At 35.2% G+C, this 16545-nt stretch overlaps 1 protein-coding gene across 2 annotated transcripts in view; it reads left to right on the top strand.

Moving 5' to 3' along the window:
* The first annotated feature begins 575 nt into the window (after positions 1-575).
* LOC149776689 (cytochrome P450 3A24-like) overlaps positions 576-16545 on the top strand; it is a 119796-nt gene continuing 103826 nt past the window's right edge. The window contains exons 1-2 of one of the 2 annotated variants that reach the window (XM_089941226.1): positions 576-620; positions 6793-6905. In XM_089941226.1, the coding sequence (XP_089797352.1) occupies positions 6823-6905 (83 nt within the window). In that variant the 5' untranslated portion in view covers positions 576-620; positions 6793-6822. Of the gene's footprint in view, positions 621-662; positions 975-6792; positions 6906-16545 lie in introns of those variants that run through there. The other variant, XM_089941225.1, reaches the window with a different exon arrangement.

The following is a 16545-nucleotide window of genomic DNA, read 5'->3' as shown; positions in this document are numbered from 1 at the left end:
AAAGTTACTAACGGAAAACAAATACAAAAATATTAAAGATCTGTATGGTATCTAAACTTGATAGAGAATGACATCAACTTCGACAGTGATAAACGTGGACTTCTATCTTTTGCAACATCATATAAATTCTTTTGTCTACATCTGGTGCTTAATACTATTAAAATTACAGATTTATTTCTGGTATTAGGTTATATCGAACCAGTAGAAGATCTTTACCGAAATGACGTGAATGATGTCACTGAAATACCAACAAATTTTAATCCTCCGATTAGGTTAATTCATCAAAATGTTTTTGATGATGCCATATATGAAGATACATCACCTGAGGTATATAATAAATATAAAAATGTTATTGCTGATCCTGTTAATAGCAAATATTCTCTACTCATTGATAAAGCTTCTGCTGAGAAAACGTTTACTTTTAAATCAATAAAAATACTGAAACAGTTTCAAAATGACATAAAGAGAAATAATCGACTTCAACCACATATCATCTGCTCCGGAGATCTTTAGAAATGTTATCTTCCGCACTTCGTCTTTGGTTGTTATTCTGTTCCGGAATCTGGTGCAGTTCGCGTTATCTCTGAAGGGCAGGTGTTCTTAGATTTATAGCTGCATGTGTGGGTCTATAGTCTGTTTTTAATATTTCGCGATATATATTTTTATATTGGTTGCTGATTTGATAGTCGAAAATTAACCGTTGTAATTATAGCGAAGAATATCTATTTTTAAAAATATATATTTTGGGCATAAAGTAACTGTACATGATATATTGTCCTAGAGATGATTTCGATAGATATTTTTGTACGACATTAAATTGAAATTAAGTTTACACAACTAAGTTCGGGTCCAAACTACTGTCAAACAAACGAAACCAAGTCAGTCATATAGTTGGCTTTTCTAAGGGTTGACACGAGAAAAAGAAATACAACGTACTTGTCATTATACAGCACTGTGATTATCTTAACTTGAAGGTAATCTCTTTGATTTTGTGACATTCGTTTCAAAGAAGTCTTTTGCCGGGAATATGGACTGATCTCTGGACTTAAAAAAGTCCCAGTTTCCTTTGACATTTCCCACACAAGCACTAGTTTCTGCTGGTAAAAAGTCGAAACTGCTGACACGACCCAAGGCAAAGGAAACTAGGACTACTACAAATTTAAAGAACTGCTGTGTTATTGCATGGTTGCAAGGGACAGTTTTTATGCACAGATTCAGTGTTGCATCCTCCTGTCTAATACAAAAAAATCATAAAAAATAAAACACGAGTGAGGTGAAAAAGGTCCGTATTTGTGGATAGGTATAATTAAACAAAACAATATCATTCACTTGACCTGACAAGTTAGTGTAAATTCTTTGAATAAAAAGTTAATGGACCCCACTCCCCAAATTTATACACACATTTTCATGTCAGAAGGCCATTTTTGATAGACGTGATGCTCAACGTGCAAACACAAGCCCTTTCCCTGGGTGATACTTTTGAAAAACATTAAGTACTAATTAGCTTGATTCATTTCAAAATAGTTGTCATTCAGGCAGTTTTTGAGATATTCGACTTGTCTTGAACCAATGTGTCTACTGCTATAGCCGGGTAGCACTGCTTCCTAACTGAGTATTGGTATTTCACTGGCTACATACTGTGCAGTGACTACACGAGGTGTACATGCCTTACATCAGTTTAAAAAACAACACAAACTGGAACAAACAAATTCACAAATATATCCATATCTTGATTTATTAAACAATAATAGGACAGAAAATCGCACCAATGCTTTAAGTAAAGAAATTTGATAGGGGCCAATTTATAAAACTGTCCCCTGTACCTATAGTTTCCAATGATATTATGGGATCTATGGTATTGTGGCACTAGGAAGTTTCAATATTTTTCTGCATAGTGCCACATGTTGTGTACGTATCCTATATATACTATACAACCATAAATTACTTATCATATATACACTACATGACCATAAGTTACTAGCTCTATATTTGGGACAATGTTGGGATTGCTGGTGAGTACACTATTTTAAAAACTTTCCCATTAATATCACTGTTTGCAAAAAATGGCTGTACCCCATGTTTTCAAGTAGAGTCTAGATCTTAAAATCGATATCACTGTAACAAATCGGTTAATATTCAGATGTTATGCAAACATCAGATCACATGATTACTTATATTTTTGGTCCATGCATTTACCACAAACCACAACAAACCTACTGCAACCCACCTTTATAAATATATTAACTCGAGTTTGCTTAATAAAATGGGGGGGGAGGGGTTAATATATATATATATATATATATATATATATATATATATATATATATATATATATATATATTATAAAATATTTAATGTTACTCAGATTCACTCAAATAAATCAGAATATCTCAAATGAATCTGCTCTACTCAAAATTTAGGAAAGTTTGTTATGAACTAAAACTCTTTAAATGGACCACAGTACTTCCAAAAAGTAAGGAATAAAAAGTATCAAGAAGAATGTAAAAGAAAATGGCAACACCAAAAAAACTTACAAAATATTGCTAACAAGTTGTTAGAGGTAATTGGTATTTGTGGGTAACGTCCATTTGTAAAGCGAATAACACACGACAGAGAAAAAGTGTCATCCATCATTCTATCTGATAACCAAAAAACAGATCGCATTATTTTTTTGGAGAAAAAAAAATCCATGGGATAAACAATCAGAAGGACTTTTAATTTGGGAAGACTTTATCTCGCAACAATAGTATACATAATAAAACCCCAGCATATTTAAGGAAAGACACCAATGAACATCCTATATTTTTTGGCCTCATGATTTTTCTACAAAGATACAATTTATGAGACACACAGAACATTTTTATCCCACAATACAGCCAACTAGAAAACAACACCAGATGTGTTGAAATGAGATAACACAAGCACATGTCATTTGGTACAGAGGGAGAACATGCCCTGACCAGAGCTGTGGAGGTCATTTGATACAGAGGAAGAACATGCCCTGACCAGAGCTGTGGAGGTAATTTGGTACAGAGGAAGAACATGCCCTGACCAGAGCTGTGGAGGTAATTTGGTACAGAGGGAAGAACATGCCCTGACCAGAGCTGTGGAGGTAATTTGGTACAGAGGGAAGAACATGCCCTGACCAGAGCTGTGGAGGTCATTTGGTACAGAGGGAAGAACATGCCCTGACCAGAGCTGTGGAGGTCATTTGGTACAGAGGAAGAACATGCCCTGACCAGAGCTGTGGAGATGTCCTTCCCAAAGTAACTTGTGTGCAATGTAGAAACCATATGCAGGAAAACCTTAAATTCCAACTCAAAAAGAAAATTTCCAAGACTGGGAATCTGAAGAGATGAGTCATAGATACAATTTTTGGTGATGATGGGATGGTTAATGTGGACTTGCACATTGCATTCAATATCATGGTCTCAAGAACTTTATGCAGAATGAATTTGTCCACATGATTAAGTACTCAATTTCAAGTGGAGGTTTTTTTTTTTTAAAAAAAATTCTTACAATTCATGTTACATCTGTTTAAAACAGAAAATGTTGTCAGATATTGTTTAAATAGCTTCTCCTTCCTATACATGCCAGTGAGGTATGGAATTGCTAGGGAAAATTGTAGACACTTAATATGTAAGAATAACAAAACAGAAAAACAATAAACATCTTTTTTACAAAAATTATTTAGATAGTAACCATCAGCACAATAAAAATTTTGAGGAATAAAATAGTAATTATGAGAAAGGAAATGCACATCTAGTTACTAATTAGTATTAATAAAGAAACTTTGCACATGATGTCAGACTTTTATAATTACTTCCCTTTAAATCACTGTCAGTCTTCATGGGGTCATCTTCCTTAGCAAATGCATTCAAAACATTATCTCCATGAAAAATTGAATGATTATATTACTATCTGATAATACTAGTATGTGACAAATTCCATTCCTTTAAATAATGTCAAAGATTCAGGTTGCCCCAAAATATGGCAGATACTTTCACAAGGGAGGTAAACCTGACTGGAATTGAAAAGGGTCCATTAGTACCATTACCTTGTGGACACTGAGTCTACGATATTGTATTTAGTTACTAAAATGCACTCAGATATACTCAGTTATAGTCAAATCATGTTACTTATTTCAAATATCTAATGAATGTAATGGATGTTTTAATGATTATGAAAAAAATAAATGGACATATAATACACTTTACAGCTGCAAATCAGTCTCAGTGTAAAAAATGAACAGTCTCATTTCAAAATTTCTTCAAGTATTATACAGGTTTCACATTTTGTTAATTTAAAACTTATTTTCATGGATAAATTTGCATTTTAAAGGTTGTTTCGGGTAGGTTTATGGTAAATACATGGATTCCATATTTGACTAGAACCAGGACATTGAATCTATGATAGCATATAAGATAAGAGAACATGTGAAGCATGTAAGTGTGCTTGTTTTTTTAATGGCTTTCGGAATTGACTTTAAAACATTGATGTTAATAATTTTTTGCTATTTGTTGAGATGCCTCAACAGTTTCTGGTCAATCCGTACTTCCAATGGTCATTGTGGTGGACCCAGTCTCACCGACAATCATGGCACCAATCCCCTGTCACAGGTTGTCATAGATGCATTCAGAGTACCACTCTGTCATATTAATGACTAGAAAAGAACTTTAAAAGAGTTTCAGAAATGTTAATGTAACGACTAATAATTCTGACATATTAAGTGTACCTCTCTTTGTCATAAAAGTGGTTTACTTAGAATTTATTTAGTGTTTACTTTCTGGAATACTTGTGTCATTATCTACCTTCTAAGAGAGAGGAAAGAAAGAGAAAGAATGCCATGAAACTCACATATTTCATTACATGGTCTTAAATTTATCAGACATGAACACTAATTGTATTTCTGTGTGATTTTTTTAAAAAGCATTATTTATTAGCATTATTTATTTAAATGTTTCATCTCTTGTCTGGCCTGTGTTAAGAGCAGAAGATTTCTCTCCCTTGGCAGTTACCAGGCTGTATGGATCTTAAGGCAGAATTTTACTAACTTTTTCACATAAAACTGATCCCTGTTATTTTACATATTTTTATTTTATTTAATTACATACATGTATCCTGTGTAGCTGAGAGTGTTTTGGGACTTCTACAATAGAAACGGTTATAGATATTCGACTGTAAACTTTTTTTTCCAAGGTTTCCATTGAATGTTATGTACCAAAAATCAAAAGTTGTAATATTCGTGTAACGTTTTAATGGTATCTCATCTACATTTGACATGAAACAATACACAGGGATTAAAGAGACTATTTTGAACATTGTCATTTTGAACATTCTACCCTAATTTCTCCCTAGTTTTTGACAATTTTGCCCAATTCTTGTTGGAAGGAGATTTCACCCAGAATGAACCCTAAATTGATAGCCTAGGTGACTTGGACTCTTTATCTCCCTTGCTACAGTCATTTTAGTCATTATCTACCTTACTACAGTCAATTTACTTATTTTGTTGTTCAAAAGTGAATATAATAAAGGACATATTTGTTAAATGTTTGATTGGGAGTGGGCCAGATTTCTACCCAGAAACAGGCCTGGAGAAATCCCTGGGGCATTCCCTTAAGGACTGTGATATGGATGGATTGATGGAATGACAGATGAATATTTGGGTTATACTATTTGCACTTTCACTGGAGGATGATAATTACTCAACTGACAACCAGTCATGAAGATCTAATGAGAGTAGTAAATATACCACAGTAAAGACTGTTTTGAACTCATAACTTGGTTGCATTTTCATCCCTTTCTTGTACACAATTTGCATATTTTGAGTTTCATCTTTTTCACCACAATGTTTTGATATTTTGACAGTCAAATATGGGATGGGAATGTTCAGTTATAGTTTCAGAGTTGAAGTCTTTGATGAATGTCTCTTCCACCAAAAAAATTGTCAGTAATCCATAGAAACTGTCACTCCGTTTTATCAATACCTTCTTTTTATTACTAAGTGTTCAGGATATTGTGATGCCCATCATTTGTCCACTGGTCATCTATTTGTTAATCATTGTGTTTGTTACCAGAGGTCTTCTTAAACTTTAGTGTGGAAGTTCATGAAACTTTGAATTATGTTGACCTTTGTTGTTTTGTTGCTGTATGGGTGACCATCAGCTGGCCATGTCAGGGTTCCCAGGGAGTGAGTAAAAGGTAAATTGCTTAACAAATTTTGTTACAGTTATTACAATGACCAAACTTTGTATATTTGTCAAACCTATCAATAGTGACCATCTAAAAGAAAAGATTTAACTGGTCATTGTACACAGGTGACCTCTGTATGCAGGTTCACCTTTCACAATTGGTTTTTGAACAAATACCATGCACTGAATATTATTATTATTGTTATTATTATTATTATTATTATTATTACATGTATTATTATTATTATTATTATTATTCTCATATGTGCTCTATTCATGCATTCAGATTTGCAACGGCATGTCATTTGCTGTTTTTTTCATTTTTGTTAAGGTTTTAGACACAAATTTGTTTTCATATAGTGATTTTGTAAATATTTGGCTATTGGATAAAATTAAGAAAATTACAAGTGAGACCAGTTGAACCATACACTAAAGTAATCATAGCACTCTGTACTTTATAGGCATATGTCCTTTACATTGAGGTATCCTCCAAGGCAGCTTTGTGTAAAATCCCAGGAAAGTGACAAGCTCTTTTTCCTTGTTTGGGACTGCCATTCAAGGATGTGTTCACCAGTATTTATATTTCATTTTCTTTTTGCAGTGACTATACATTACTTACCAGTACGGCATCATGTTGATGGGATGTTGTTCTCTGTGGAGCATCTTTACCTGGATTTTCTGGTCTTTTCTCATTTTTCTTTTGATCCTTGTTTTGTAAGTATAACAATATGTTTCCACTGATACAAGTACTGGTTGTAATGTGAGCAAACACTTGTCGGTTGATACAAGTAAAGTTGTCATGTTAGCATAGAAACACTTGTCTGTTGATACAAGTAAGGTTGTCATATAAGTATAGTAACACTTGTCTGTTGATACAAGTAAGGTTGTCATATAAGTATAGTAACACTTGTCTGTTGATAAGGTAAGGTTGTCACATAAATATAGTAACACCTGTCTGTTGATACAGGTAAGGTTGTCATATAAATATAGTAACACCTGTCTGTTGATACAAGTAAGGTTGTCATATAAGTATAGTAACACTTGTTTGTTGATACAGGTAAGTTTGTCATATAAGCATAGTAACACTTGTCTGTTGATACAAGTAAGGTTGTCACATAAGTATAGTAACACTTGTCTGTTGATACAAGTAAGGTTGTCACATAAGTATAGTAACACTTGTCTGTTGATACAAGTAAGGTTGTCATATAACTATAGTAACACTTGTCTGTTGATACAGGTAAGGTTGTCACATAGGTATAGTAACACTTGTCTGTTGATACAGGTAAGGTTGTCTCATAAGTATAGTAACACTTGTCTGTTGATACAGGTAAGTTTGTCATATAAGTATAGTAACATCTGTCTGTTGATACAGGTAAGGTTGTCACATAAGTATAGTAACACTTGTCTGTTGATACAAGTAAGGTTGTCACATAAGTATAGTAACACTTGTCTGTTGATACAGGTAAGGTTGTCTCATAAGTATAGTAACACTTGTTTGTTGATACAGGTAAGTTTGTCATATAAGTATAGTAACATCTGTCTGTTGATACAGGTAAGGTTGTCACATAAGTATAGTAACACTTGTCTGTTGATACAAGTAAGGTTGTCACATAAGTATAGTAACACTTGTCTGTTGATACAAGTAAGGTTGTCTCATAAATATAGTAACACCTGTCTGTTGATACAGGTAAGGTTGTCATATAAGTATAGTAACACTTGTCTGTTGATACAGGTAAGGTTGTCATATAAGTATAGTAACACTTGTCTGTTGATACAGGTAAGGTTGTCACATAAGTTTAATAACAATTGTCTGTTGATACAAGTAAGGTTGTCACATAAGTATAGTAACACTTTTCTGTTGATATAGGTAAGGTTGTCATATAAGTATAGTAACACTTGGCTGTTGATACAAGTAAGGTTGTCACGTAAGTATAGTAACACCTGTCTGTTGATACAGGTAAGGTTGTCATATAACTATAGTAACACTTGTCTGTTGATACAAGTAATTTTCTCATATACGTATAGTAACACTTGTCTGTTGATACAAATAAGGTTGTCACATAAGTATAGTAACACTTGTCTGTTGATACAAGTAAGGTTGTCACATAAGTTTAGTAACATTTGTCTGTTGATACAAGTAAGGTTGTCACATAAGTTTAGTAACACTTGTCTGTTGATACAGGTAAGGTTGTCATATAAGTATAGTAACACCTGTCTGTTGATATAGGTAAGGTTGTCACATAAATATAGTAACACCTGTCTGTTGATACAAGTAAGGTTGTCATATAAGTATAGTAATACTTGTCTGTTTATACAGGTAAGGTTGTCATATAAGTATAGTAACGCTTGTTTGTTTATACAAGTAAGGTTGTCATATAAGTATAGTAACACTTGTTTGTTGATACAGGTAAGGTTGTCATATAAGTATAGTAACACCTGTCTGTTGATACTAGTAAGGTTGTCACATAAGTATAGTAACACTTGTCTGTGGATACAAGTAAGGTTGTCATGTAAGCATAGTAACACTTGTCTGTGGATACAAGTAAGGTTGTCACATAAGTATAGTAACACTTGTCTGTTGATACAGGTGAACTTTGTACTTTAAAACAAATAAGCAGAGCATGACAAATTTCAAAGGCAATTGGTAACCAAGAACTTGGTAACCTAGCTTTTATTCAGAAATCCAAATAATGCAAAGAACAAATTTCATCTCCAAGACTAACTTTCTCATATCATTTACAGTTATTATGCTTGTGAAATATTGTCATGCCTGTGTTGAATATTGCAAATGATGACACATAAAAGTCAAGCCAGCCAGTGTTAACTTTGGTTAAAATTTTCTTAAAGGCAGCAATATCATCTGTTTTTATCACGGATCATCATCTGTCATTGCCAATGAATTCATTCTATGCCAGGAATATCATAGATATTGACGGCATAGTAGCTTGAAGGGTAGGGTCATGGAGAGCTGTTATTGGAGGTCAGTGGTTGACTTATTTGGATATTATTGCATGGATATGGTAGTACTGTCTATTATTGCTTAGATATGGCAGTACTGTATATTATTGCTATTGCTTAGATATGGAAGTACTGACTATACTTGCTTGGATATGGCAATAATGTCTGTTATTGCTTGGATATGGCAATACTGTCTGTTTTTGCTTGGATATGGCAGTAATAACTATAAGTGCTATGGATATGACAATACTATCTGTTATTGCTTAGATATGGCAGTACTGACTATTATTGCTGGGGGGCCCCGAGTAGCAGAGTAGTCTAAAGCGCTCTCCATTACGGATCACTGCCATCTCACCTTTGTCTGCACGGGTTTGAGTCTCAGGTTCAGCCAGTGTGGGTATGTGAGAAAGCTTGCCGGTAGCTTCTCATGGGTCGGTGGTTCTTTCCAGGGTTTTTCCAGGTTCTTCTTCCGGCATTAATACTGGCCGCCATGTATAGCCTATCGTGTGCTGAAAAATGGCGTTAAACCCCACAACAACAACTATTATTGCTTGGATATGGCAATACTGTCTATTTGTTCTTGGATATGGCAGTACTGGCTATAAGTGCTACGGATGTGGCTGTACTGTCCGTTATTGCTTAGATATGGCAGTACTGTCTATTATTGCTTGGATATGACAGTACTGTCTATTGATGCTCGGAAATGGCATTACTGTCTGTTAATGCTTGGATATGGCAATACTGTCTATTATTGCGTAGGTATGGCAATAGTCTGTTATTGCTTAGATAAGGCAGTACTGACTATTATTGCTTAGATATGGCTGTATTTCTATTATTGCTTAGATATGGCAGTACTTTCTATTATTGCTTAGATATGGCAGTACTTTCTGTTATTGCTTGGATATGGTAATACTGTGCATTATTGCTTAAATATGGCATGACTGTCTATTATTGCTTAGATATGGCAGTACTGTCTGTTATTGCTTTAATATGGCAGCACTGTGCATTATTGCATGGATATGGCAGTACTGTCTATTATTGCTTAGATATTGCATTACTGTCATTTATTGCTTGGATATGGCAGTACCATACATGCCAACCATTGCGCTTTTGGCTTAATCATTACGCTTTTTTCTCTCAGTAAATTATGCCTTATGCGTAACTGTATTCGGATTACGCATTTTCGGTATATGCCCCTTCCCAAAAAATTAATAATTGTTTTCTCATTTTTATTAACATCCCATTAATCTGACAAACCATATTCCAAAAAAGACGGCTTCTATGTAACTATGATATAAGAGTATGCTTGTCCAAAGACTTGCATGCATGTTCCTAACAATATTATGTTCTATTTGTAGCAGTTGCCCTATTTCCTAGAAACATGCTGGTTTCTACTTTTGACATCGGTTTTTATTTATAGCAGCTGTATGACTTAGGAGAGAACAGACTGGTTTTCTAACTTATAATCTTTGCTCGCAGATTCTTTGTTCTAATTAATATCTGGTACAGAACCAGTCTTTAGGTATTGGGCGCTAAAAGTTAAGTCAGATTTATTCTAGTCGATGCCTGTGTTAGAGCAAACTATTTTTCAAATAATTTCAGATGTATTAAGAAAAGACAAAAAAACTGATTCAGAAATGAATACATGAATTGTACAATACAGCATTCCATTCTAGGGCAGCTTCACACCCCTTGCAGGCTACATGGAAAGGATTTTAATATTAGTCATGGTGGTAAAACAAAGAAACCTTTAATTAGCTTGTTTTACTAACTCCAATACTAAGGTAAATTCTTTTTTTTACAGCAGAACTTAATTGTGGACACAAATATGATAAATGCAGAGGCGTTATCTATCGCGTTCTTAATAGAACACGAATAACCCCAGTGGTAGAAGACTACATTGGCCCTTTGTTCAAACAGATGTTTCCTGATGCCAAAATTGCAGAAAATATGCATGTGAAAGAACAAAATCATCTAATATTTTTAGATGTTTAGCAGAAGATACTTACTTAAAATTGCATAAACCATGAAAATTCGCCGTTTAGTATTGCAACAGACAGGAGTAGTGATTATGACAAAAAGTTGTACCCAGTCTGTGTAAGAGGCTTTGACAACGAAAAATGCAAAGTCAGAGTGCTCTTCTTTCATTACCAGAATTAACAGCAGTAGATTCCACTGGAGAAAACTTGTGTTTTTGTTTGCTTGATAATGCTTTGAATAAACATAAGTTAGCAGAACTGTATGTGGTTTTCAGCTGATACTGCATCAGTGATGACTGGAATTCATAATGGAGTTGCATTCTATATTTTGAAAAATGTCTTCATCATTGTACATATCAGGTTGTCTCTGTCATATGATGCACCATGCTGCAGGAAAGGCTGCTGAAAAATTAGGAGAACTCCTGAAGTATCAAGTTAACACTCTACCTGACAAGGTACTTCATGCAGACAGAGTTGATTTTTTTCATCTTATTTCCCAGCTAAAGGACCCAATAACTGCAAGATATAAATTTCCTCTTCTTTGTCAGGTTATGAAAGGAATATTGGTTCTTTACCATCTTAATGAAGATTTTGAGAGATTGTTCAGTATTGTTAACAAAAATAAAACTGAAACTGCTCTTCTGGTGTACAAAACATTCATAGTCTCATCTGGTACAAAGTGTGTTGAAATGCAATATGAGATTCTTTTGTTTTTTAAAGCTCAAAGCGTTATATACGAAAGCTTGAAGCAGTAATTGATGTTAAAAGTCCAGAGGGATAAATAAATCATTTGTACATATGCTTATTGATTTTTTATCATGTTATATGTGGATTACTCTTTTTCTGCTCGGATTATTCTTTTTGTCTGCTTGGATTACACTTTTTCCTCGCCAGGGGTTGGCATGTATGCAGTACTGTGTATTATTGCTTGGATATGGCAGTACTGTCTATTATTGCTTGGATATGGCAGTACTGTCTATTATTGGTCTACATGAATTTACATTAGAACAGTGAAGCTTTTTACCATGGGGTAAAAGTATCACCACTGGTGTGGACTTAAAAAAAATATCCAAGATCACATTACTGGTATGGAGATAAAAAGATATCATATATCAAGGTCACAATGATTGATTTCTTATATTTTTGGGAGAGAAAAGTTTATATAATGTGTCTGTGGATAGACATTAGACTTTCAACCAGCTTCACCAATGTACATGGCACATTTTTGGAAGATTGATCTAAATATAAAAGGCCAGGGTCATAGTGTGAATTGCTGTTTATATTTTTGGAATAAATTGGTCCTATACAAACTCCTTTTAAATTCAAACAGATAGCAATTATTAATCCTTGAAAGTATTTTGCAGATATTACCCTATGTACATTTTTGATTTGGAATATGTTGTTTCCAATGGCACATTGTTTGTATTTGTATAATTACCCCATACTATTGATTAATCTCTCCCCAATAAATATTTAGGTAAGCAGGTATCTGTCTTTGACGTAGTTATATCCACTGAAGGAATTCAATCAGGAAAGCACAGTATGCATCCTTTATCTGACTAATTTTGTATGCACAAGATTTGCAAAAATAGAAAATCTAGAAGAGAACACATGACCTTGTTGGTGCCATACAAACAAGACCTGAGGCAGTTCTCCTCAGTATCTCCCTTTTGGTGGGAAAATGACACTGGCATATGATGTGTTTAATTTTCAGAACCTGAGTGGTTTCTGTTTTTGTCATGTGTGTACCACTTTTAACAACTGAGAACTGTAAACTACTTGTAATTAAAAGTAGACTCACAGAGACCAAGATGCATTAGCTGTTAGGATTTTAAATAAAGCACCTTCCTCACTTACTGTCACAAAACAAATGCATCTGTTAAGCAGAATACAATAATAAACATTTTTTTTATAAATCATTTTCGTTTATGATAGCAGTTTTTGGTAAACATTTAAAAAGAAAGACAAAAAGAAATGTACAACAGTTCATTTTTTGTTTGAGGAATTTTATCGCATATATCCATACATGAATTATTGCAATGTTACGAGGTATGTTTGTTTTGTAAAATTGGACTGGTATATTTTTTTCTTCAGTTTCTATATGTATTTGATATTATTGTGATACAAATCAAAGATACAACATGGTTGCTATAACCAGCTCTATTAACATAGTAAATCCCCTCTACTGCAAACAGAATGGACCCAAGAATGTTTTGTGTTGTGTATGTTTCGTTTGTATTGTTTTTTGTTGCATTATCAGCAGTAATATGGAGTAGATGTACAGTAAATGTATAATTTAATATAATTAATAACATACCTATTGTTATAGCATAGCTACTGGTAGTATTTTTCCAGGAGGAAAACAGCTGACTGAACAATGGCAATTCAGTCCCCCCATTAGTGTGAACCAGAATCTTCTACAACTGTTACACTAGATCAGCCCTGCAAGAGAACCCCATACATATCAGGCATGCATGAAAGGCTTCTTCATATATTTTTCAGTTATCATGTTGCAGTGTTCAGCATTGTTTACGTAAAGGAGATTTGCTGCTGTTTTGTGTGCTGGCAAGTGAATTATTAATCATAATGTGTGCTTTATTGTTTGTGAGCTTTAGGATTATACCCTGATCAATGTTTTTTTCATTAATTAAGCTTTCTTGAGAAAATTTTCGATAATCATTCCATACAGGAGGTACATGTCATGGCAGATTTATTTTCACCTTTCTATGGGTGTTAGTTTTTCAGTTTGGTTGTTTTATCTGAAATCAGGTTTCAATTTTTAAGGAGCTAAGGGTAGGTAATTTATTTTAATTACTTGCATCTCCTTCCTTATTGCAGACTATGGACACATCTGCCTATCATTTTATTCACCTTACCTATATGATGAATGGTGACATTTTTATGTGGTAAGCAGGTCACACATCCATTTCTTCACTTCATCTACCATGCTTGGTTATCAAATTTGGGTTCTTTCACCATTTTAATTTTGGATAGCCTTCCTTCATTTTTCCATTATAATTAGCAATTGTAACCTTCTGGTTGTTTGCTAATTTTTGATAGTCCATTGCGTTTTTATGCCTGGTTGACTTTTTTATTGCCTTTTCTGTCATTAAGCTTAGCATTGCTTACTTTTAAACATTTAATATTTGTAAAATACCCATGTAAGATGTTATTGAATATTATATTAGCATTGCCTACTTTGAAGTTTGTTTGTGTATCAGTCTTCTTTCGGAATCTTTATATCAGGAACAATGTTTAAGAAAGGTGTGGGTAAGTGTGTCCACAAGAAATCTTCCTTGGACCTCCCAACTTGTTTATCCTGTATGCACTGTAAAAGGACAGACAGCTGTCCATTTTGTAGCCTTTAGTCTGATGAGATATTGGATCTTGTAGATAGTCAACAAACCTACCAAGCAAGGAAGAAGCTATTTTTAGTCTTCAACAGAGTTTTCTAGGTTATCTTTCTCCTAGTCCCTTGGGTCTCAAAGAAAGATTATCCAGGTCAATGGATAATTCCATGATTAGTGGTCCCCTTTTTTGTCCCCTGCGAAAGGGAGTGTTGAGATCTGGGTCTGCCAGATTGGAGGATAGATTTTCCTACTGATCTGAGTTGCCTATTGAGTCCTCGCTTGGTGACTGGGCCCCATGAACAGATGCCAGATTTAGGCAGGGGATCAAATTTGCATCCCCTCTTCCCTATGATTCCTCTAAATCCCAGTGGGATGTTGAACCTTTCATTGCAAGGAAGTGAAAGGCCATTTCCCTACATGCAGTAATGGACATCTGGACATGGGTTGCATAGTAGTGAAGTTGTAACTTAGACCCACATCATCTTGTGAGATTGGCTCCAAATTGTATGAAGAGGATAGACCTATTCCCCCCAGATGCTGTAGATGGGTGTGTAATTGCCCATAACCACCAGTGAAAGCCACTGTTATAGTCTATTAACTCTGCTGGAGGAGTTACCAAATAAGGATTCTTCTCCCACCTCCATGACTCCCCTTAAGCTGAGAGACACTGGGTAATGTAGTCATGCCACACAGGAGACAGTAAAGGACAACGATGTTCTTTCTGTCCTTGTTGAACCCAACAAGTTTGACACTCAGAAGGCCAATGTAGTATCCCCTCCCTTTGGGTCCCCTGTCCTCTCTCAGCCTTTGGTTAAGGAGGCAGAGGAGGAATCCTGGTCATTCAATAAAGCAGTGACCTTCACAACCTATTGCCTATGTCCCAGACCTTAAGGTTTGGGTGATTCCAAAATCCTTTCCAGCTAAGAGACATTTTCTGGGTCAGAATCACCACCAGATTTCCTGCACCATTTTCAGTTACAATCTAGTAGTTTGTTTTAAAGGTATAGCAAAGGCCAAGCTTTTGCTAGACAGTGTAGGGGATCGTGTGTCCATCCCTCTTTCTTATGACATTTGGTAGCTGATCCAGGCTACAAATTTCATACCCTTCCCTGGACCACTAAAACTCCCACTTTGGACACTGAAGCAGCTCATGTGGGCATTTCTGTATGGATCTAGGTGTGCCTTCCAATAAAAACACTTGAATCCTTAGAGCAAAAGTATATTATGTCATTAGTGACTGTAGCTTCACATGCAGCCATCATTAAAACCACCTAGTTCCACTTGCTGAATGAGGAATCTCTGTTGCCAATCGCTCTAAACATTTTGTTGGAAGCAGTAGCAAAAGCCTCTTGGCATACATTGTTCTTGTCCATGGTATTGTCAGTGGAGCTTCTCCACCTCTGCATGTATATCGCACTGGACACTTCCTAGGTCTTACTGGAGTATACTAAGAAACTTCTGAGGGCTGCCCCCCCCACCACCACCAGGCGGCTGAGACTCTCTGGAGGGCTCAACCACCCTTTGGCTACTCAGGATTTGAGAGACTATAATTACTGTTCTCTTGCAACCACTTCTAACTCATTGAAGCCATCAGAAAATTATCCTGACCACTCTCAGGGTCCATTGGCCAAATTCTTTAAAGTTTTGCATACCCAGTCAAAGCAAAAACCCTATTTCAGTGCTCTACAGGCAGACCAAAGAAGGCACATCACAAAGGACCTCGGAAGAAGTTCACTGGCCTTCCCCACTTTCCTAATGACAAACACAGACAACCCTAGAGACTTGATTCCTCTAATGCAGACCATACCTTTTCCATTGGTTCCCATTGGCACAAGACTAAGCCTCTTTGCTGGCATGTTCAGGAATAACAATCAAAGGTTGGGTCCTTTGTAACAGAAGAGATGGTTACTGGCTTGGGTTCCTGGGATTTTCCTCCAATAATAAGGTCCTCTATTTGTTTCCGCCAGCTAAATCTGGCCCAGTTAAAGGAAGAGGTCCCTTACCATCTTTGTAATGGTGTAGTAGAGAGGGTGTTAAAAGACCAATCTCCAGCCTTCTATTCTGTGG

The sequence above is a fragment of the Sinohyriopsis cumingii genome, chromosome 18, assembly GCF_028554795.1.
Source record: "Sinohyriopsis cumingii isolate HCF-2022 chromosome 18, ASM2855479v2, whole genome shotgun sequence".
Classification (NCBI taxonomy): Eukaryota; Metazoa; Mollusca; class Bivalvia; order Unionida; family Unionidae; genus Sinohyriopsis; species Sinohyriopsis cumingii.
This window is presented reverse-complemented; position numbering and strand designations above follow the sequence as displayed.